The sequence below is a fragment of the Erythranthe guttata genome, chromosome 5 (genome assembly GCF_056151865.1).
Source record: "Erythranthe guttata isolate IM_541 chromosome 5, IM_541, whole genome shotgun sequence".
NCBI lineage: Eukaryota > Viridiplantae > Streptophyta > Magnoliopsida > Lamiales > Phrymaceae > Erythranthe > Erythranthe guttata.
This window is the reverse complement of record NC_142537.1, coordinates 1,554,273-1,578,818: the sequence shown is the minus strand read 5'-3', so window position 1 is coordinate 1,578,818 and position 24,546 is coordinate 1,554,273. Positions and strand designations below refer to the sequence as shown.

General features: G+C 35.9%; 4 protein-coding genes across 6 annotated transcripts; 2 read left to right on the top strand and 2 right to left on the bottom strand.

The window, feature by feature from the left end:
* Nucleotides 1–3,990: 3,990 nt before the first annotated feature.
* On the bottom strand, nt 3,991–7,661 carry SOG1 (NAC (No Apical Meristem) domain transcriptional regulator superfamily protein). The gene is made up of 6 exons (XM_088818471.1): nt 7,404–7,661; nt 5,834–5,975; nt 5,538–5,724; nt 4,971–5,461; nt 4,327–4,803; nt 3,991–4,238 (listed from the first exon to the last, which is right to left on the bottom strand). Exons 1-6 carry the CDS (start codon nt 7,409–7,411, stop codon nt 4,179–4,181), a joined length of 1,365 nt encoding a protein of 454 aa, XP_088674597.1. The 5' UTR covers nt 7,412–7,661; the 3' UTR covers nt 3,991–4,178.
* Nucleotides 7,662–9,207: 1,546 nt separating this feature from the next.
* On the top strand, nt 9,208–14,053 carry LOC105974713 (GC-rich sequence DNA-binding factor-like protein). Of its 2 annotated transcripts, none has more exons than XM_012999850.2 (6): nt 9,208–10,485; nt 10,587–10,754; nt 11,516–12,117; nt 12,314–12,596; nt 12,684–12,973; nt 13,600–14,053. In XM_012999850.2, the coding sequence occupies exons 1-6, from the start codon at nt 9,325–9,327 to the stop codon at nt 13,787–13,789; spliced, it is 2,694 nt and encodes an 897-aa protein (XP_012855304.2). In that variant the 5' UTR covers nt 9,208–9,324; the 3' UTR covers nt 13,790–14,053. The 2 variants fall into 2 exon arrangements, 1 of the variants encoding a protein (XP_012855304.2); XR_016031339.1 differs by having other exon boundaries at nt 9,214–10,485; nt 12,684–13,324; nt 13,505–14,053.
* Nucleotides 14,054–15,976: 1,923 nt separating this feature from the next.
* LOC105974789 (transcription factor bHLH30) lies at nt 15,977–19,009 on the bottom strand. Of its 2 annotated transcripts, XM_088818470.1 has the most exons (4): nt 18,591–19,009; nt 17,809–18,369; nt 16,328–16,836; nt 15,977–16,215 (listed from the first exon to the last, which is right to left on the bottom strand). In XM_088818470.1, exons 2-4 carry the CDS (start codon nt 18,367–18,369, stop codon nt 16,203–16,205), a joined length of 1,083 nt encoding a protein of 360 aa, XP_088674596.1. In that variant the 5' UTR covers nt 18,591–19,009; the 3' UTR covers nt 15,977–16,202. The 2 variants fall into 2 exon arrangements, with proteins under 2 accessions (XP_088674596.1, XP_012855397.2); XM_012999943.2 differs by having other exon boundaries at nt 15,977–16,836.
* Nucleotides 19,010–22,988: 3,979 nt separating this feature from the next.
* LOC148770389 (uncharacterized) lies at nt 22,989–23,763 on the top strand. Its single transcript, XM_088818295.1, has 2 exons — nt 22,989–23,584; nt 23,670–23,763. The coding sequence occupies exons 1-2, from the start codon at nt 22,989–22,991 to the stop codon at nt 23,761–23,763; spliced, it is 690 nt and encodes a 229-aa protein (XP_088674421.1).
* Nucleotides 23,764–24,546: the final 783 nt, after the last annotated feature.

The window sequence follows — 24,546 nt, the reverse complement described above, 5'->3', positions numbered from 1 at the left end:
CACGATTAAAGATTAATGTTTTGTTTATTTCCGTTTTGTCTTTTAAATTAATCATTATTAATTAGAGGTTAGTCGACATAAAACGGTCTTGATTCTAGATGATTTACTAAGATATAGTATTTTTCTTCAAAAACAGAAAAAAAAGGATAATATTGTTTAATTAAGCATGTGTTGAATTACCAAACAACATGAATTATGGCAATATTTGTCAATGTTCTCCAACTAGCCATTAGGTGTTAATTCATAATTGTAATTAGAGATAAGGCTTAATTAAGTTTATTGAGTCATAAAATTGATTTTTATTTTTATTTATTAGACGATAAAATGTAGGTGGGGGGAAATCTGAAAAAAATTAGTGATGTCGGGGCAATAATTAAATTAAAATAAAACAATAAAATTAAGTCGAAAGGTCCAAACCCGGACCCACACCGGGTGACCCACCCACCCGACATAATGTGATGAGTCAAAAGAGCAGCCTTATCTTCCCCCACGTGCATTTTCCTCTCTCTATCCCCACCATTATTATATTTTATATATTTATATTTTAGGGTAAATTACAATCACCCCACTCAGGTAAGGTTTATTTAGACAAAACCCCTCATTTTTACATAATTACATCCACCTCTGAAATTTATAGATTCCTTACATCAACACCCTTTTACAAACTACACATGACTGGATGTAATTTCTCAAAAATAAAGAGTATGCTCGTATTTACATTTTACCTAATTTGCCCTTATTATTTCTTTATTTTTTTAATTATTCTTTTCATAGCCTCCATTTTTTTAAAAAATATTATTATTATTATTATTATTATTATTATTATTATTATTATTATTATTATTATTATTATTATTATTATTATTATTATTATTATTATTATTATTATTATTATTATTATTATTATTATTATTATTATTATTATTATTATTATTATTATTATTATTATTATTATTATTATTATTATTATTATTATTATTATTATTATTATTATTATTATTATTATTATTATTATTATTATTATTATTATTATTATTATTATTATTATTATTATTATTATTATTATTATTATTATTATTATTATTATTATTATTATTATTATTATTATTATTATTATTATTATTATTATTATTATTATTATTATTATTATTATTATTATTATTATTACAAGGGATGCAATAACGCAGAAGGTGGTTTCAAGTTGAATGATGTCAGAATAAGAAGAAAGTGTCAAAACAAGTTGGGTATGTTGTGGGCGAAAATGAACACGTTATTATTTTACGATATATTATATTTTTATATATACACATGCATGCATATATACATACAAGTTGCTACTCATGTGAACCTGCAATTCTGCGACTCGTCGCTTTAATTTGTCGTAAAATTGTTACCAGAATAACCAAAATTTCGAAAATCAGAATAAGAAAACAAATTTATTCCAAAAATTGAAAATTATTTGAATTGCATGCAGTCGACAAAATTCAAAATTTCCGTTTCGAATTGCAATCATAGTTCATTTCTTGTGCGTTAGATTATTTATAAAAAGAATATATTAAATAAATAAAATACAACATTAGGGAAGTATGATTGATTGTGGATATAATATATATATATATATATATATATATATATATATATATATATATAAAAGTATATATGTGTGTGTGTGTGTGTGTGGACTAAGACAAGTTGTGTTTCAGTAGTCAAGTTGAACATGCATGCATGGACCTGGACAAATTAGGCTTTGAGTAGTCGTATATTTTGATTCTTCCCTTTTCTTTTTTAATATTTGGGCCTACTTCAACTTCTAATATATATATATATATATATATATATATATATATATATATATATATATATATATATATATATATATATTAATTACTATTTGAAATGATAACTACATGACTTACTCAAGTCTTAGGGTTAAATTAGGAAAAATCATCAAAATTCGAAATCGAATCTTAGATTTGTGTTCGTAGAGTTAGATTTGGGGATTAATTTGTTGCATCAAGAAACTAAATTTCATCAATAAATTTTACAAAATAATTTCCTTCCGTCTTGATAAGATGCAATGTTATTATCTTTGTCTGACGGAGAACGGAAGCACGGTAAAAGAATTAATTTTTCGAATTAATTATATAGAACAAAATTACATTCGAAATCCACCAAAAACTGTGCAATCCACCAGAAAATTAGAGAAAACTCTAAATATTTTATTAAAATTCGAAATTCTTCTCAAAATAAAGTCATAAGACAGCTATTTATACTAAAAAGCTGAAAACACTAATTAAACTAAGAAAATAATAAAAATTATCAAAAACAACAAAAATGAGTTAAAGTCTGATTCTAGTAGATCTCGTAATTTTGGGAACAACCCAATGGAATTTAAACAACATTGGATTGCTGAAATTTGACGTGATTCATGACCTTTGCTCATGAGGTTTGTTCCTTGCGCCATTTCACTTGAGATAGAGTTCGTTTCGTACTCAAATACAATTTGAGTTCGTCGAAAATTCTTATTCTTCCATAATTTTTTTCGATATCTCCACCGATGTCCATTATTAAATCTTCTCAAAATTAAATAGTTATTTTGCAATTTGAATCCAATTTGACGTTCCTTATCACTGCGTCTTTTGCGAACGGAAATGTTATTGAGATATTACTAACTTTTTGAATTTTTCATCAAACCATATATATATAAATTATGCCCCTACAAATAATTTATTGAGTTCCTTTCACATGTGGATGACTCATCATTGTCCCATCTCATCAAAATTACAATTGGTTTTTATTACAACTCTCATCAAGTACTTACATTTTACACGCAGTAGTTGAATTTCAGTAAATAAATAAAAGATTATTAATATATTTAAACGAGGGATTAATTTGAAAAGACATATATCTACATCAAGATCATGACTTGTGAGTTATATCTGCAACCATACCAACTGTACTAAGTTAGACATATATGAATCCTTATCTATTCAATTATCAATTAGTTAGGTGTAACTTTTAAATCACAATGAAATTTATTTTGAAATTTATTTTAAATCACCATGAGACATATATCACTTATATCTTAAATTTTAGCAGTTAATTACACTTTATTTGTAAGTATCTATTAATGTGACCTCTCTCTCTCTCTCTCTCTCTCTGAGAGACACACATATATATAAGATTATATTTTAAGCGGATCAGCTGGTATTTAATATAAATCGGATTCCACTAATTTTTTGACATCTGGCACTCTTAAATCAACTCTTAATAAGTCAACTCTTAATAAATCAGTAGGGTTTGAGGGGTTACGAATTATGATGGTTTTTTTTCTTTTCCAATTATTAGAATCCTAATTATATTTTTATTTAAACTATCCACGTGTCAGTCATCCTATGTCATCTGATTTTCCTATTAAAATCCGGTCTATATATATATATATATATATATATATATATATATATATATATATATATATATATATATATGCATGCGCGTATATGTATATTCGGACGCCTTTTGGAAACAAACGATGGCCCATTTTTACGTGTTCGTAAATTCAGTAGGGTTTGCTCTGGCCTTTATATAGGTGAGGCACTCGAATTTTCTTATCCACAAGAGTCAAGTTTTCCTTTCAAATAATGATATGGCTAACATAGTAGCATCATACAAATTATTTTTTCAATCATCAACATTTTCTTGGCCCCTCCAAAACTTGAATTCATATACATACATATATGTATGTATGCATGCATGTATGTATATATTAATTATTGCATGTTACAAAAACAACAACCTTATTGACCTGTAAAAGATCTAAGTTCTCCAGGTTCATGCACTTTATCGCATATTTGAGGGGCACACAAACCCTTAAATGACCTGTAAAAGTCGACAAATTCATGCATCGTTCCAAATTCGAACGCTCCTAGTATAGTAACTTCTAGATATTTTATTTTGTGTCGGAAAAAAAAAAAAAAAAAGACAGGAGGATTATAGAAGACAACAAGCATATATAATATATTACGAACGGCTAATTCATCAAAACAAGTTTGGTTGCTGCGCCTAATTAATTCGTCAAAAAATAATAATCGCTAGCACCAAGAAAGTATTTGTTTCATCTTAATCATCAGAATGAAAAATCATATACCAAAAAGAAGCTTCCGGAGAATTCCGGATCTCTAGCCAATCTTCTTTCCTCCTCCACCCCAAGCGATGTAGCTATCTTGAGACTCAAACTCCTGCATTCATTTAATAATTTCATATAAAAGTATTTAAATTATCAATTAATGAAAAAAAAGCAAAAAAAAGAATAAAAAAAAAACTCACGAGTTGGCTCAGTCGGAAATCAGGAGGGGTGTCGAGTTGACTCAATCGAAAATCAGGAATATCGAGTTGACTCAATCGAAAATCGGGAGGGGTGTCGTCGATTTCTATGTTTGCTGCTGGATCAGAAACAGCCATATTTTGGCACTCCTCCAAATCCCTCTTCAAATCCTCCGGTCCTAAACGAGCGTAGTCAGAAAGACGGGGTTTGCAATTCAGTCCTTTAACTTTTCCACTTTCGTCAGTTTCATCCCTATTTGGAGATTGGCTTTGGAGAAGCTCGTCGCAAAGAGACAGCCCTTCAACAAGCTGCTGCGAACTCAGCAAATACTGCGACTCGTTTTCCCACCATTTAGCATCTTCACCAACCTCTTCTTGATCAGCATCAAGATTCTCCACATTGTTCACATGATGATTATCGGATTGAATTACCAAGGCATTTTCCAATAACTCGTCTTCCATAAGGCCCTCGTTCTCATGCTAAATCGTAAAAAAAGAAAAGAAAAAAAAAACATGTGGTCAAATGTCAACCTCATTTCAAGTTATATTTATCTTAGAGGGTGTTTGGCTAAGCTTATGAACAACTTATAAAAAAGAGTGGCATATAGTTAAATGTCGAAATCTCATTTCAAAGAAAGTATCTTTACCTCTACATTTGGAATTATAGAATCTTGCACAGATTCGTAATTAGAAAACCTCCTTTCTGCACGAGGCTCGGGAGTGGCTGACTTTGGGGTGACAGGGTCCACCTTAGCAATAATATTATTATCAGAAATATTATCTTCTTCTTCTTCACTTTTTTCGATCACTTTGACTTGTTGTTGTTGCTGATAGAACACTTTGGAAATGACGTATTCGCCCTCCAGTTCATCCTCACCCGTGCCCAAGTGATACTGGTGCATGACCCAATTAGTCTTTTCAGCCTTGCCACCTCTCACGGGGCTTATATACAAAACCATAATCTTTTTACAACCCTTTTGCACACCGTCCAATAAAACGGGTTTGGTTCGACCCGTTTTATGCCAGCGTACGTCTCCACAGTCGTCACCGTGTATCTTTCGACGCTTTCTTGTACCTGTGTTGTAAGCTTTGATTGCTCTGTGGAAAAAGTGGGATACACTTCCGTCTTGCTTCACACCTAAGTATTTATTTGAGAAAAAAATTACGAAAAAAAATGATAAAGACAAAGATACTAGGATCGAACAAAAGTGTACCGGGTAAATTTTGAGGATGTGTGTAACAAATGCCGTCACTTTCATGAACAGTTGGAATGAATTCATCAATAAAAGCATGGGGAGTCAAATTTTCGACACCGGCTTTCGCAATTAAATGCCAAATAATTTCTTGGTCGGTGGGATCGAATTTCACGCCACGAGGTAATCCAGGCCATGCATGAGCCACCTGGAAAATGATTAAAAAAAATTGAATTAAAAATTACTCTAATTGATTAGACATACTAGAAGATGGCTATATGAATATATTGGTAACAGAAATGGGAAAGAAAACATACATCACTATTGTCGATAACGTATTGGCAATTTGGGCAGCTTTTCGAAGGGTTGCTTTTCCAGTTGACTTTCGATGCGTCGAGTGAACCAGATGCGCTCCTTATTTTAGTGGCGATTCTATTCGGGTCAAACAACCATGATGGCCTGCATGAAAAGTCAAGCAATTGAGAGGTAATTAGAAGCAAAAGATAAATATTGTAATAAAACAAAAAGTTTCGATAAGCCCTAATCATCAGATTCGATTGATATGATTCGAAACAACGGACACCTTCTTTTAGCATAATGTTCGAAACAATTTACGATAAGCGAAAATTGCAGTATGAAGAAATTCTGAATACAGGGGGTTTATAACAATTTCTAGGTCGAAATTTAAGATTCTGAAAATATCAGATTCTTCACACAAATACTTCGAAATGCGGGAAACGAGGATGTCAGAACTTAGTATGTCCACGTAAAAGTACTATCAATGAACTTCTCGGCCAATTCATTTTTCGTATGAATTTGATAAGGCTGATTTGCAATGTTTCCCCGTGATATCAAGAAACAATAGTCGGATAGACTAAGAGTCGCTTCAAAATGCAAAACCCCCAGAAAATTGCGAAAGCTAAATTGTTAACAAAATCCAAGCAACACGAAACCAAGTTGAATAACACAATCGACACTCCTTATCGATACTCAAATCTAGAAAGCACAAACCATTTCCTTGCAAAATTACCCAATGTTGTTTCGTTGTTGCTCATCATCAAGAAATATCCAAGAAACTCTTTAGCGTCCAGCATTATTCAATTTAAAATCCTCAAAACGAGATACGAACAAGTGGGGGAATTATCGGACAAGAGCTTATCATTCCATTATACCATGAATATACTTTAAGTTTGTCTTTCCAATCATCAATAATCATCTAGGTCGGAAGTCGAAAAGACAATTCTTTTCAATCAAATTTAGAATTATCAAATTAAAAAAACACAATAAAAACAAGAAAGCCCAGATCCAAATCGGTTAGCATCTAACCGCATAACAATCAAAATAAAATTAAACAAAATAAACTCGAGAACACGTGTGTGTATATATGTATATATATACATATCCATTTCCTAATCATCATACAGTCTAGAAAGACACTAAACAATAAGCTCTATGTAAGGCCAAACACATACAAATCCCTGCTATCACTAAAATCAAAACAACCCATGTCACTGTTTTGACTTCAAGATTCAAACTAATGCTGGTAAAGATCAAAACCTTCAACAACAGCCCAAATAAAAATTGAATCTTTCTGCAACAAAATAGAATCCCATTCCATAGTATAACTTCAAAATTCAAACTAACGCTGGTAAAGATCAAAACTTTCAAAAACAAGCCCAAATAAAAATTGAATCTTTATACAAAAAAATAGAATCCCATTCCATAGTATAACTTCAAGATTCAAACTAATGATGGTAAAGATCAAAACTTTCTATAACAAGCCCAAATAAAAATTGAATCTTTCTGCAAAAAATAGAATCCCATTTCATAGTATAACTTCAAGATTCAAAAAAAAAAAAAAAAAAAGACACGGGATTGAAGAAATACCCAGCCATGGTCGAAATGCTGCGAGGATCGAAAGCTTCACTTTATTTTTCAAGAATTAATTTTTTGGACGGTTATTCGAAATTTAGCCCTTTTTTCAAGAGTTTCCAGATATTCTTGGGGATGTTGCCTAAAGTCTAGTCTTGATTCTTGGGAAGTGATTTTCTACTATTTTCCCACTTCGTCTCTGTTTCCCATTCTTTGTTTTTTTTTTCTCTTTTCTCATTTTTTTTTTCGATTTGTTTAATTTCTTATGATCTCATTAAAATGATTTAAGATAGATTAACTATGTAGTTACATCAATTTTAGGATAAATTATGGCCTACCCCCTTAGATAAGGTTAATTATGAGAAGCCCCTCCTATTTGGGTAATTACAACTATCTCACAATTAGGAATCTTCTTACACGTTCACTTTTATGGTGTCAAATCCAACATAATCTTTCTTTTAGATCCCGTGGAATATTCTCTAGTTTGTACTCGTTTTTTGCAAAATTGCAGTTTTGATGCACTACAATCTGATATTTACAAGCTAAGAGACACATATTATGATCATCTTGTTTCAAAATGTGGAGCTCGAATGCGGTAAAACATGTACAAACTGGAGAATATTCTACATGATCTAGAAAATTCCACTAAATTTAATACCACAAAAAGGAACATATACTAAGATTCATAGTTAAAGAGATGATTGTAATTACCTTAAACATGAGGGTTTTTTTTCAAATTTAATCTTACTTCGTAGGTGGTGGTAATTTACCATTAGAATATATTCCTAGAAAACATTAGAATATAACACTATTGCTTTATTATTGATATAACTTTGGAATTTAAAATTAAGTGATTAGTAACATCCCACTGGAGAAAGTCAAAAATTGGGACAGACTCAATTATTAGATGGAGTAAATGGTGGAGTTGACTCGGTCTACCTGATAATACTTGTCAATAAAATATTTATCTTTGGTTACAACACTTGATATATTTTATTTATTTATTTCAATATTTGACACATATTAATATTTATTAGAAATAAAAGTTCCAATCAATTTTCATTATTTATTGATTGATTAAAACTAGAAGAGCTTATGTTTTTTTGAGAAAGAATGTAGTTTTTTCTTGAACAAATTTAAAAGGTAAATTACACCTACCTCCCCTAAAGTTAGGTCATATTACACATAGATCCCCTCAAATTAAAAAAATACTTATACCTCCTTTAAGGTTCGGTTCCAACGAACAATTTTCCACCCATCTCAAACTGATGATGTCAGCGGAAAAAGTTTTACGACAATGCAATATTCATCTCGACACTTTCTAAACATACCTAAATTAGGTAATAGTTTTAACACAATGCAATATTGTTAGAACGATATCTGCCAAAGTCAATCGAGTTCGTATTTGAGAAGGGTAAAAATAAAATAGAGGTTTTATTTTCTTTGCAAGATTTTTCAATAGTTCTGAGATTGCACCCCGAGAGATCCAATTGACATAAATTTGAAGAATGAATTTGTCCACTATTATGTGCAGAAGAAAACTTCGTAGGCTCCGGACATAACCTACTTGCTGAAAAATTGAAGGAATATGCAGGAATAACGATCGTGTGGATGATTTGTGTAGGTTGTACACACTGTTTATTTTTAATATTTTTTTTATTCTCAAATCCTAGCGAGACATGCTCAAACTTTACAATGTAAAACCCCTCACGATAAACCTCACGGGAGGTATATATAATTTTCAAAAGTTTAGGGTGCTTAGCTGTAATTTTCCCTAATCTCGGGGTGTAATTTACCCAATTTAAAATCAAGTTCTTTCGTCTTCTAAAAACCAAAATCGCTGAAGCTGCACTATAATCGTGTTACGACGTCGTATTCGTAGAATACAGAAAACTAATCTGAAACCTATTCCAGAAATCGCCACCGTTGCGCCACCATGAGCAGCAGCGCCAAATCCCGCAACTTCCGCCGCCGTGCCGTCGAAGACGAAGACGAAGACGGCCACAACTTCTCAACTCCAACGGTCTCCAAAATCAACGGCGGCGCTTCTACCGCGAGCAAACCCTCCGCCACCACCAACAAACCAAAAAAACCAACCTCTCAGCCCCCCGTCAAAAGCCTCCTCTCCTTCGCCGACGATGACGAGGAGTCCCCCTTTTCTCGCCCCCCATCCAAGCCCCCCTCATCGTCGTCCTCTTCGCGCATCAACAAATCTTCCGCCCACAAGCTCACCTCCTCAAAAGACCGAATTGCCCCTCACCCTCCGTCCACCTCCCTCCCCTCAAACGTCCAGCCCCAAGCCGGACTCTACACCAAAGAAGCCCTCCTAGAGCTTCAGAAAAACACCAAAACCTTCGCCGCACCCGCCCGCAGCAAACCCAAACCCGACCCGGAACCTGTAGTAATCCTAAAGGGTTCGATAAAACCCATAAATTCGACCGACTTGAACTCTGAAACTGCTGGTAGAGGTGAAGTGGGCTTTGATCAAAAGCGCCAAGGTTTGAGTGCCGATAGAAACGACGCAGAATCCCGATTGAAGGACATTGCATTAGGGCCAGATTTAGGGGAGGATAATGAAGTTATGCCGGATCAAACAATGATCGATGCAATTAAGGCGAAGAGGGAGAGGTTAAGACAGGCCAAACCCGCAGCTCCGGATTACATAGCATTGGATGGCGGGAGTAATCATGGCGAAGCCGAGGGTTTGAGCGATGAGGAGCCTGAATTTCAAGGGAGGATTGGTTTCTTCGGTGAGAAGATCGGAGGGCGTGATAGTAAAAAGGGTGTTTTCGAGGATTTTGAGGAGAGGGCTATGTCGAAAGAGAGGGGAATCGAAACGGGTGACGATGAAGAGGACGAGGAGGATAAGATGTGGGAGGAAGAGCAGGTGAGGAAAGGGTTGGGAAAGAGGCTAGATGACGGTGTTGGTAGTGTTAATAGTAGCGTTAGCGGTGTAAATAGCACTAGTGTGATGCATCCTCCGTCGAAAAACGTTGGAGGGGCGGGGGTGGATATATTTGGTATTGATGATATTTCGATTTCTCAGCAAGCTGAGGTTGCCAAGAAAGCCCTGACTGAGAACTTGAGGAGGGTTAAGGCATGTGTTTTTCGTTTTTTTTTTTTTTTTAATTGGTGTTATTATTTATCGGCTTAGGGAATCCGAGTATCTTGACGTTGTATGTGGTTTTCTTGTTATAGGAATCCCATGGCAGAACAATGATGTCGTTGGCAAAGAGTGAAGAAAATTTATCTTCATCGTTGCGGAATGTTCTTAGCTTAGAGGATTCTTTGGCTGCCGCCGGTGAGAAGTTCGTCTTTATGCAAAAGCTCCGTGAGTTTGTTTCTGTTTTATGTGAGTTTCTGGAGGTATGACTTAACTGGTTTACGAGTTCTGTGTATAATTATGTCGATTAATTTGGTGATGTGTGTATTTGCTTATCTCTTATTAGGATAACAGGGATTTGGTTATTTTACATGCAAATGTAGCTTTGGTTGCATCTTGTTCATGGCAGAGTGCAAAATTCAGTGCAATTACATTAAGCTAATAGAACAATTTGACTAAGCTTCTAGCTTCTTGGTTTGAAATATTTTGTTACCTTTGCAATTAAAAGACTCGCTTACACACAATGTTGACACGTGGATGAAATGAAATACCACAGTAGCATTGCAAATGAGAGTGCAAATCTATACCCAGAGGATTGTAGTGTCTATCGGTTTCATGATAAAATATTGTGAAGCACACACAGCATTCTCGAATATCAAACTAAACAAAGCAGTTTAGAACAAGAGAGCATGATGTATCTATTGAACTAGTTTGGTTGGTTATCTCTTGCCCTTTGCATATCTATCAAGATAATCTAAAATCATCTATTTATATTTCTTGCAACTGTACACTACGAATTTTCATATTTCCGATTTATTTGATTAGAACAATCAGTTGTGCAAACTCATGTTCTAATGATATATGCAATTAAACAATCGTAAAAACATAATATGATATCTGATTTGGACTCTTTTTCATGTTTTATAATGTCTTCTGCTGTTCAGTGTCGTTTTTTTTTCATTTAATTTGCTTCCGATGCATGGTGGGAAGGCTGGCTTTAATAATGTCGGCACTTTTCTTGCAGCATAAAGATTTTGAAATCGTGGAACTTGAAGAACGATTGCAGAATCTTCATGAAGAGCGTGCAAGAGCCATCGAAAAAAGAAGAGCAGCAGATAATGATGACGAAATTTCTGAAATAGAGCAAGTTATTGCTGGTAGTAATGCAAGAGCAGTTAAAAGTGTACCTGTTGAACTGGATGAATTTGGAAGAGATGTTAATCTGCAAAAACGTATGGATATCTCAAGGAGGAGGGAAGCTAGACAAAGACGGAGAGCCAAAGCTGATTCTAAGAGAAACTCGGCCGTGGAAAAAGATGGTTCCGTTCAACAAATGGAAGGAGAGTTAAGCACCGATGAAAGTGACAGTGAGAGTACAGCTTACGAGTCGCACCATAAGGAATTACTTAAATGTGCTGATGATATCTTCAGTGATGCAGCTGAGGAGTATTCTGAATTTTCGAACGTGGTTGAAAGATTCGAGACATGGAAGAAAGAATATGGATCGAGCTATCGTGATGCTTATATGTCGATGAGTATACCCGAACTTTTCTCACCTTACGTGAGGCTGGAGCTCGTGAAGTGGGACCCACTTCACGGAGATGCAGATTTTATGGATATGAAATGGTAAGCAATGAAATCATTTTCCATTGAAATGGCATAGAAAGTTAGAAACACTTTCTTTCGAGTTCCCTGCATTTTACTGGAATAATAAATTAAGAAAAGTTATGTATAGGCATGTGTTTACGGGATTTTTGTTCTACATGTGAACAGTTCTATTTCTGTTGATTAAACTATATGTATTTCGTATATTTTTTTCCAGGCATTCCTTGCTATTCAACTATGGTGAAAACGGAATCAGTGGAGAGAATGCAGAGGATGATGCCGACACAAATCTTGTTCCCCAATTGGTTGAAAAAATTGCAATTCCGATTCTACACCACCAGTTAGCGTATTGTTGGGACATCCTTAGTACTCGTGAAACAAAGTTTGCTGTCTCTGCTATGAACTTGGTCATGACTTATGTAGATCACTCCAGTTCGGCTCTTGGGAAGTTAATACCTGTTCTACGTGATCGTCTCACCAAAGCTGTAGCCGACTTGATGGTAATATTTTTTTACTAATATTCTCGTATTACGACGTTTTGTTTGCTAATGACAGTTTTATATAATTTTGTTTATTTTGGATAATAGGTGCCTACGTGGAGCCCGCTTGAAATGAAGGCTGTACCGAATGCAGCAAGAGTTGGGGCGTATAGATTCGGTACATGTGTTCGTTTGATGAGGAACATATGCTTGTGGAATGGGATTCTCGATAAGCCCGTACTTGAAAAGATTGCTCTTGACGAACTTTTAGGCAGGAAAATTCTTCCTCATCTTCACAGCATAAGTTCAAACGTACACGATGCAGTTATACGCACAGAGAGGGTTATTGATTCATTATCTGGTGTGTGGACAGGCTCTGGTGTTGCAGTGGATAAGAGGTATTTTTTACATTTTCTCATTCTTAAATTCACTTGGGCCTCGTTTGGTTGGTAATATAAGTCATATTATGGAAGGAAAAACGAAAAGCTCTTATCTTGGCTTATTGGGTTAATGTAAGATTGCATAATCTTACTTTAGGAACCAAACGACGCCTTATTTCGCACAGTAATGCAATCAATCCCTGGTGTGTGTCTACTGAAAAAATAATCAATTTTTTTTTATTTATTTTTAATAATTCCTCGACAGCTAATTATATGGATTTTCTAATACGGTAGAATTAAGTTGACTTTTCAATAGACTTGGTTAGGAGGGAATAAATGATTTGACAAAAAAATCGTTATCTAGATACAGTTAAACCTCTATAAATTAATACAGTCGGGACTTGGGAAATTCTATTAATTTAGCGAATTATTAAATTATCGAGTTAATAATTTAACACGTTTTCACCGAAGAGTCGGAACCGAGAGAAACTATTATTTAATCGAGGTTACTAATTTATTGCGTATTAATTTATCGAGGTTCTACTGTAGTATCTTCTTCAAGTAGTGTCTTTTGTGGTAAACAAACATGTTAAGTTCACTTTCATGTAAAATCTCGTTTTTTTTTTTTCGTTTGGTTGTGGCAGAAAATTGCAGCCATTGGTGAAGTTCTTGCTGTTGATAGGAAAGACACTAGAGAAAAGGCAAGCTTCGAGTGCAGTGGAAACTGAATCTGGTACACTCGTTCGAAGATTGAAGAAAATGCTGGTGGATCTGAATGAGTATGATCAAGCAAGAGAATTATCAAGAAAATTTAATCTCAAGGAGGCGCTCTGATTTCGCTCTCTATCTCCGTGAAGTAAATCAATTTTTGAGAATACATTTACTGCGTGCGCATCGAGATCATCTTTAAGAAAAAAAAGGGGCTTTCTCATATGTATACAGTCCTCTGTTTGTAATTTGGAATAGGCTAATTCGAAGCGTTTTTGTTCTTACTTTAGTTGTCGCCTGTCGGTGCACTTTAATTGATGTAGAAACGAGAGGTTCCTTCACGAGCACTTACGATATCGTAATATTATTTGATCTCCATGTTGTTTGCAATAGTCATTACACAGTTTATGGTTTCTGATTGAAGTTGCTATAGTTGCCAAATCAATGTTTAATTTAGGGTAAATTACAGTAGACATGGCCACGGGCCGGGTCTGCCCCGGACCCGACCCGGACCCGGCCCGTTGACTGCCCCGACCCGCCCCGGCCCCGCCCCGTTGACCATGGACCCGGACCCGGACCCGGCCAAGTCCGGGTCGGTTTCGGGTCCCGATTATGTGGACCCGGGACCCGACGGGTCTACCCGGCGGGGGGACCCGAGGGCCCGGACCCGGGGACCCGGCCCGAGGACCCGGCGGGTCAACCCGGAAATATCCGGTTTTTTATGTCCAAAAATGCAGCTTCCGAGGTTCGAACTCGGGGCATTAGAGACGAAAGAGGAGCTCTTTACCACTGGGCCAACCAACGTAATTGATAAATAATAGACAATAAATATATATAATATACAACTACGGTATAAATGATAAATATGTTAAATAAATTAATAATTTTCATATTAATTATTATTGAATAATTTTAATTAAATAATTAACAAATGTAATATAAGAAAAAATATATATATAATCACGGTTCAATACTTTAAAACATCTATTATTAATTAATATATCAATATAATCTCCACTATTAAAAAATATAAAGTATTGAATCAATTCACTTATGTTATTAAAATCGATAGTGTGAAAAAATTGATTGAAAAATAAAATAATATGTTTATTTAAAAAAAATAGATTATAACTCATTTCAATTAATTTAAATCGATTTACCTCAATTATTGACAATAACTTATTAATATTATTGAGGATTTTATTATATAATTATTTAAAAATATAAATGATGTTTGTTTTAACAAAAATAGATTATATCTCATTTCAATTAATATTCTTACTTTAAAAATAACATTATATATGACTAGTATAATCAAAATATTATAATGTAATTTCTCTTTAAATAATTGGTTTAGTTTGTAAAAATCGTAAGAATTAAATCGTAGATTATATGATTTAATCTTTTTTTTTTACATTTACATTTTATTCAAATATTAGAATCGAATCGAATCGTAAGATTTAAATAGATTAATCTAAAGTCCTTTTAATTTTGATATTATATTTGTTAATAATGTAATTAAAATTATTTAATAATTATGAATATGATAATTAACAATCCATTTAACATTATTTATTAAATCATTTTATACTGTGTTTATATGTGATATTTATATTTCTTGCAAGTAATTTACCAAATATTTATCTTGTCACAGTGGTTCGGATTCCTTTTCAAGTGCATTACAACCCAAGTTCGAACCCCATTCCAAGCATATTTTGGAAATAGTTTCAAAATCCGGTTCGGACCCGGCTCGACCCGGAACCGACCCGGACCCGGGTGGACCCGAGTGGACCCGCCCCGGACCCGGACCCGCCTCCCCGCGGGTCGGTTTCGGGTCCTCCAAAACTCGGACCCGGACCCGGCGGGTCCGACCCGGACCCGGACCCGGACCCGACCCGACCCGGGGCCGTGTCTAAATTACAGCCACTCTTGAGGGAATGTTAAATTACGAAAATACCCATCTTGTTCGATGTTATATAAACTATATATATAAATCACGCAATACATTAAAATCTGTTGATGAAATGAGATTTAACAGACCAAAGACAGTCATTCATATTAATATTAATGGGTTTTCTTACAAGCAGTGCAACTAAAAATTCTTGCACTTCGATACAGCAAAACCTTACACAACAAAAGAAATGGAAAAACAACCTATGACTTAATTAAATACCTATTATATATATTATATATATATATATATATATATATATATATATATATATATATATATATATATATATATATATATATATATATATATCATAAAAATATATATACATTCCCAACCATTAGTCCATCACAAGCTCTCCATTCATAAATACTTGAAAATTTATAGGAAATTAACTAGAGCTGGAAGCCAGGCCAGGAACATCAATATATCGAACAACGTAACCACCGATCGATCATTAATCCAATGAAGTGGTGGTGGAACGGCGGCAGGTGGCGGCGGTGGATCATATCGGAGGCCATTTGCATGAAATATTACCTAATTAACTATTTCTTAATTGAAGTCACCAAATAGAGATTTGGATAAAAATCAACAGAAGCAACTAAAAACAAACCCCAAAACCCACACAAAATCGAAAAAAAAAATTAGGGTTTATATATATAAAAATATAAATATAGTAGTAAAAAATGAAATAGATAAATAATTAAAAAGACCTGTATTCAAGAACACTAGTATTAACTCTTTGCCTCTTAACACTCCCAGCCGAACCCGACTCATCACCGTTCGACGACGATTTCTCCATAACTGCTCTTAGAGCTTCCTCAATCGACCTTATCGAGTAATCCCTCTCCTCGCGGATATTCTCCTCCGCCACGTCATCATTATCGTCATTGTTATCGTAATTACTGAACTCCTCCTCCTCGGCGGTGATGTACAGCACGTTCTTAACCCTTCCTCCGAGTGTCGTGATCTCGGCTCTCAGGGTTCTCAACCTCATCGATTTCAGAGCCTTGATCAGCTCTGGCAGAAGTTCCGGCCGGTCCTCGCAGCATATCGACGCCTTGACGATCCATTTACCGTCCTCGCCGGCGTCGGAGGCGTTGTCCACCGTCAGCTCGTCGGTCTCCGTCGGGACGGGGCTCGTTTCTTCGATAAGAGATGTCTGCCGCTTTAGCTCCTTCACGTGTTGGATCACTTCTGCCAGTAGTGAAGCTTTGTCCGTCTGCAAATTCAAATAAATTTATAATAAATAAATAAATAAATAAAAAGATTGAATATTAGGAGGAAGAAAGGGTTTTTAATTATTCATTGGAAACAATAGGGTTTGGGGAAGTGTACGTATATATTATGTATATGTGTGTGTATATATATATATATCGGCGTGGGTATAATTCTGTCTGAAAATTCAATGAGAACAATGACTGACAAGAATGCTTCTTTGTCTCTCTGTCTTTTTTATTTAATTTAATTTATATTTATTTTAGGGTATTTGTAATATTAATTACTGCAAAATTGGGCAAGAATTTTCTAATAGAAGCTTTTCGACTGCTCATTTGTTTCACTTTTATCAATGCCTAGGGCATTCATTCCCCTTTTCTTTTGGCCCCCCTTTCTTCTTTCCTAGAAATTACCACTTGGAATATTATCACACACATACATACATACATATATATATACATCTATACATACATATATATACATATATGTGTGTGTGTAAAAAGTGGGTAGCTAGTTATATACACACATGTATTTTGATGTCACATTAAGAATATATGAGCTCCAAAATTTAAAATGCATTAATAATAACTAGTCATATATACTCAATCTTGAAAAGTTGAAAGATCTTATAGAATGAGTATTTGTAGATTTTGGGGCATATTCTAAAGAATTCTTTTGCAAACTTTAAGGTTGTTATTAGTAGCAACGGCGAAGCTAGTATAGATTCCGAGGGGGCCATGACCTCCCAACAATTCTCAAATTCCTATGTTTTATGTATACATTTAAAAAAAGAATCGTGCATAAACAGACTTAAAATTCTGACTCCGCTGGTTTATATTAGGTGTAAACACAAGTCATGATTTCATGTGAATGTAGCAATTAAGTATGTAGAGGAAAAATAATAAATATGAACTAATAAAATAATTTGTGTGTATGTGTGTATATATATGTGTATGTATATATAGATGGTGCTTACTTTGGTTGTGCTAGGGAGTAAGCTTCGGAGCTTAGCAAGATGGTTATTGATTCTCTCACGGCGCCGCCTCTCGGCTTCGCTGTGGCTTTTCGAAGCTGCGATGGCTTTCGCGTCCATTATTTCTTGTGCCGTCATTTTCTGGAGCTCCGCGTGGAGCCCGAAAGGGGCGGCGCCGCCACATGATGAGTTGTTCGGGTACTGCACCACCTCCGAAATCATCCGGAGCTGGTGGCTATGGTCCACCGGCGACCCGCCGTCCATGTACCCGAACTGCAGCCCGGCCGACTGCGGCCGCCTGTTGAACAACCCACCGTAGGATGATGGAGCAGCTGCAGCTGGCTGATGAGAGAGAAGAAACGGGTCGTGGTCTCGGGTCGAGAAATGGGTCGCCGTCGGGTTGAAGCCGTGGGCGGCTTGAGTGAGATTCCATGGTAGGATCTGTGATATCTCCGGGAAAGTCAGAGTCGATCCACCACCACCACCACCACCACCTCCTCCACCACCACCGCCGCCTATTCCCATGTACCCATCCCCGCTGCTGTTGTAGTACTGCTGCTGCATCTGTTTTGAAATAAGTGAATTAATTACTCTTCAATCTACAAACCCTCAATAAGACAAACAATACACACACACACACACACACACACACACATATATATATATATATATATATATATATATATATATATATATATATATATATATATATATATATATATATATATATATATATATATATATATATATATATATATATATAGGAAAGAGAAAGACATACATACCTTTGTTTGCTGCTTCTTCTTCTTCTTATTCTTGTTTGTTGGTTTGTTGGTTTGTTGTTCTTTATAGTGAATGGTGAAGAATGAAAAAAGACCTTTTTATCCTTGCATAAAAAAGACACAACCTTTCCTTACAATTGTGCTTTAATTTATTTCTTTTTGTTTTCTGGTTTATTTAGTTTTTTTGGCCCCTCCACTCCAAAGTGTGATCGATCGAGCATATATATATATATACACATATATAATATATAATATATAAAAATAGGTATAAGAGCGTAGTGTTAGTCTTCTTTCCTTTCTTCTTACGGCACACCCTACTTTCTCTCTCTAAACTTCCATTTCTGTAGCATTCAGACCACACAGTACTCCTCCTCCTACTTTTTTCATTACACACATTCACACTCACATCTATATACATACATATTATATATATATATATATATATTATTATATTATATATAATCCAACGTCTTGCTTCCTCTTTCCTTCAAACCCTATATTTATAATTAGAGAGAGAGAGAGAGAGAGAGTATAGAGAGAGAAACCATGGGTCGGGTCACGTTGTAGCATAATATGTATGGCCTTTAGTTAGTCACTCCTATAGGTATTTACACGCGAAGCCCTTTCTGCTTCACCCAATGCCCATGTAATCATTGTGTCTTGGAACGCACTCCTGATCCACCCCCCCCCCCCCCCCCCCCCACCTCCAGCTTCCATTAATGAATACAAAAGCATTTCTGTCTCTATATGTGTGTATATATGAATTTCCTCGGTTTCAGACGCGTATGTATTTTCATGCTATTAATTACCATAATTTTTATCTTTGCTGCAGAGAAACAAGAATGACCAGAATCCTCAGTAATATATGTCTAATGTTTTATTTATTTATCTATTTATTTAATAATAATCATCTTGGGAACTGTATGAATATATATTAATTAGCAGATATATTGACTCTTGTCCTCGTATGGGGTGTTATGATTCAGGTTACATCTGATCTTATGTCGATTTTACTTTAATTTTCTGGTTTTAATCCAACTTACAGTGGTTTTTTAATACAATATTTTACACATACCAATGTTGGTATGTGTGATTGTATAAGTTTAATTAACTTTTACAAGTTAGCATTTTATTTTACACACACGAATATTGGTATGTGTGTGTTTGTGTGTATATGAATGGTATAAGTTCAATCAATTTTTGCAAGATAGGATTTTGTTTTGTATATATATAGTTTTATAAACATTACAATAATGTTGTCACACCTAATAGGCTGTTTGGCTAAACTTATAAAATGTTAAAAAGTACTTATAAGATGTTTAAGAGTTTATAAAGATAGTAAACAAATCTTAAAAATTCAAGAATAAGTTGTTGAAGCACAAATAAAATCTTTTTTGAAAAGTGCTTATACCTCTTATAATAAGTAAAAATGACTTATAAACTTATTATCCAAACATTTTACATAATTAATTTTAAAATTAAGATATAACAACTTATTAGCTCTTAAAACATGTTATCAAAAGAAAAAAAAAAAAAAACTTATCAACTGTTTAAAACAAGTTTAGTCAAACAAACCCTAGTTATTGTGATGAATTTGAAGCTCAAAGTATTTTAAAATCAAGCATTTGAAATTCATTCATTAAATTATTATTTTTTAAATCCAAATGGAGCTTTGACTACTAGAAACCAACAAAATCAAGCATTTAAAAGTTAAAATGTTACTATTACTTATCTACAATAATAAAATGAATTATATATATGAAGTAGTATAATTTATTCTCCAATATAAATAAATTACATTTTTTTAATCCTCCACCTCCAACCATAATTTTGTATTGTACGGAATTAATCTTGTATTTTAAGAAACAAAATTAAATGATTTAATCTAGTGGTAGAAATTTCACACCATGTACTTTGAACAATGAAAACACAAGGCACACGCATGTTTACTTTGGTCCCCATTTTCTTAACCTTTTTATTGCCTTTATTATTTATTATTTTATTTATTTATTTATTCATGCACTATTATATATTTATTTAATAACATTTATTTTTTATTTTTTATCATATGCTCCGATTTTAGTAAATCCCATTATTCAAATATTTGATGATGGCTGTACCCTCCACTAAAATACAATATAGAACACGAGAAAGCCTTTTTCTCTCTCTTGGTGGGGGTGGGGGTGATGATGACGTCAGTCTCATGCTGTCATGACGTGTGTTTTAATTCGCCCCCGACACTACATGGTGCTAATTGCGCATAATTAACTTCGGACTTAATCATAATTAATTATTCTTAAATCGCACTTACATATTTAGGTCACATAATTAATAGTAAGGTTAGTAACAGATTGGTAATATTCACACTTTCAAAACATGTTATTAAATGCTACTATATATTTCATTAAATTGGCGGCATCCCGCACTAGATAAGTAAAAAAAAATACTATTTTATTCTTCAAAATGATATGTTAATTTTATTAAATAAAATGTTTTATAGGAATATCACATATAATACTAGAATTTAACATATTTAATACAAGATCGAATCCAATGGACTGAACGCTCTTACTAATTAAATAATTAATTAATCAGTAGATAATTAATTCAATCTCATCTAAATTAAACTAATTTGATATATGTAACCGAAAGAGCCCAAATTAATATAGCATGAAAATTACTCTCTAGGGCATATATATATCTTTTTGGATTGTTTGTGCATATATTGAAAAATAATAAATAAATATAACGAAAGAAAGAAATAAAGTTCCATGAGGAGGAGCCTCGTTTGATTTTTTTTTTTTTTTTTTGAATTATTTCAGAAAAAAAGAAAAAGAAAGAGAATGTGATGAATGAGACATTTGATGATAGTGGACCAAGAAAAATCTAACCTATCTCAATCCCATGGATTACAAATTAATCCTGTCCGTTTGTCGGATAGTAATGCTCGATTGATGCACCGGTCTAGTTAAATAGACAGTGGCGGAGTCGATATATTGCCAGGAGGCCATGGCCCCGACATTTCTCAAATTTCTATCAATTCATCTGAAAATATAAAAACGATGTGTACAATCTTATTAATAGCCTTCCTTTAAAAAAAATTAATGAATTCGGTCGCCCGAATTTAAAATTGATATACCTAAATGGGCCGGCCCAATGGGCCCTCAAATATATCTACAAATTAGGCCCACTACACGAAAGCCCAAATACCTTCAAAGTAAGGCTTGGGCCCAACAAAGTAAGCCCAATCCAATCACCGAGATATAAATAGGTGTTTTACTCATTTGTAAAGGTACGTTCTCATTATTTACAATTCACCTCGAGTTTTATTCTCTCTACTCTCTCTACGATCCGTACATCTGACTTGAGCGTCGGAGGGGTTTCCGCCGGATCAACCCCCGGCTTAGTTCACGTGTGCTCTTTTCGCAGGGACCTCAGGATCATCGAGTTATCAAGCTACTGATCCGCTTTGCTCTCCCAACTCATTTCCTATACCCCCTAGGTGAGCTACACATTAGCATCATCATTTTGGCGCCGTCTGTGGGAACGATGCAAACCAGATCACGTAGCCAACAAGATCCTCCTGAGGCGTCAGCTCGGAGAGAGAATGACACAGCAAGTAACCTTCCAGTCCGTGGAGGATCGGGCATACCACCTCCTCCACGCCCCGCGGATCCACTTCCCCCACGTCCCACGGAGCCAGCTCCTCCACGTGGGGCAGATCCACCTCGCGAGGTTCAGGTGATCCCTCCTCGGGACCCACCACTCGCCGATCCAGCTCTCCCTGCTCCTCGAACGGTTCAAATAACCGAGGATGCGCTCCAACGCATGATAGCGGAAGCTTCAACTCGCGCCGCCACAGAGGCTGTGACTCAATATATCGCTACGATGGGAGCAAACGCTCCCAATGCGATACCAGCACCAGCTCCATTTGTAGCTCCACCTGTGGCGCCACCGCCAATCCAGAATCAAATAAGTGTCTCCTCCTCTACCTCGGATCCACGGTCCCGAGTGCAGCTATCTACCAACCATAGAGGGGCACAGCCCAGACAGCGACGTCCACGCTCACCCCCACGGGGGAATGCGTCACCACCAAGAGTCCCTCTCTTTAATGAGAGAGAAGGCGAAGTAAACAGCAGAATGTCTCGCCAAAACCTTTTCTCCCAACCAAATAATCAAAGGGATGAAAGAATGCCTCCCCCAACAAGACGCAGTCCCTTCACCATAGACATTCTCAACGAGATTTTACCTCAAGGAGTAAAGATCTCGGGGTTACCACAATTTGAAGGGACCACCGACCCACAGGAACATATAGAGAAATTCAGTGCCATGGCAGATTTATATGGCCCAACGGATGCCGCGATGTGCAAAATGTTCCGCACCACTCTCTCCAAGAGGGCAATGAATTGGTTCAACTCCCTACCCATAGGGTCGATTGACACCTTCGCTCGGTTGTCGACCCGCTTCACCAACCAATTCGCCATCAACAAACAATATGCCAAGACTCCAGCTCATCTTTTCTCTATAGTACAGAGAGATAACGAGACGCTCCGCAACTACATTAAGCGTTTCGTAGAAGCCGTCCACGAGGTCCCCAGTGTAGGGCAAGACATGCTCTCCGGGATCATGCAGCAGAACTTGAAACCGGGTAGATTCAAAGAATCTATCGCCGGAAGACCTCCAGGCAACCTAGAAGAGTTGCTTAATCGAGCCGAAAAATACGTCCGGATAGAGGAAGCCTCTACCCATGCTCCTTTAAAAAGGAAAAGGGAAGATGACCGTCAAGACAATAGGAGGCGCGATGATCGACGTCCACCACTTCCACCTCAAAGTCAACCCTCTACCTCCTACAATAGGTTCACTCCGCTAAACGCTCGCCTCACTGAAATCCTTCACGTGATAGAACAGAAAGGTTTAGCAGAGCCTCCACTTCCTATGCAGCCAAATGCAAAGCGAGAAAAGTCGGATCGTTATTGTCGATTCCACAAGGACAGAGGGCATACTACGGAGGAATGTGCACAACTTAAAATGGCAATCGAGAGGCTGATCAAACAAGGCCATTTAGGCGAATACATTGATAAGCCTCGAAACAAGCGCCGTGATGATCCTCCACGTCGAGATAATAATCGAGATCAACAGCAAAGGCGAGAGGATGGGGGTCACCGACGTGACCTAGATAACAATGATAACCATCCCACCCGGGGAATCATCTCCTTTATCTCCGGAGGACCGGCGGGGGGCGATTCACAAAATGCAAGACGCACACTCGCCCGATCAGCGCGCATGAATCAAGAACACGCTTCTCCATCCGAACGCATATATCAAATACGAAGACCTGATCCCAGCATAGTCTTCAACTCCTCCGACCTCGAAGGTCCAGATGAAGACCATGTCGATGCATTGGTAGTAACAACAACGGTGGCCAACTTCTTGGTCAAGAAGATATTAGTGGACGGTGGAAGCTCAGCTGACATCATGTACCTCCACGCTTTTAAGCAGCTAGGCATAGATAATGCCCGATTTAATCCCGTCTCCACACCCCTGAAAGGATTCACAGGAGAAGGCATTTTATCCATGGGAGAAGTAGAGCTGCCCGTCTCTTTAGGGGAAGACCCCTGTCGAATCACGAAACTAATCAAGTTCCTCGTCGTCGACAGACCATCACCCTACAACATCATTCTGGGGAGGCCAGCCATCCACACATTCAAGTCAGTGCCTTCCTCCTATCATCAGAAGTGGAAGTTCCCTACTCCCTATGGAATGGGGGAAATATTTGGAGATAGACGTCTCGCTCGAGAATGCTATGCAAGGGCCCTACGAGAACCCTCAAAGAAGCCTAAACCACCCGGAAAGGGAGACGATACCCAAAAATCCGACAAACGGAAGTGGGTCAATGCGATCATTGAGGACAATAAAGAAATCCTCATCAGTGTACCAGACGATAGTATCAAGCTAGCGG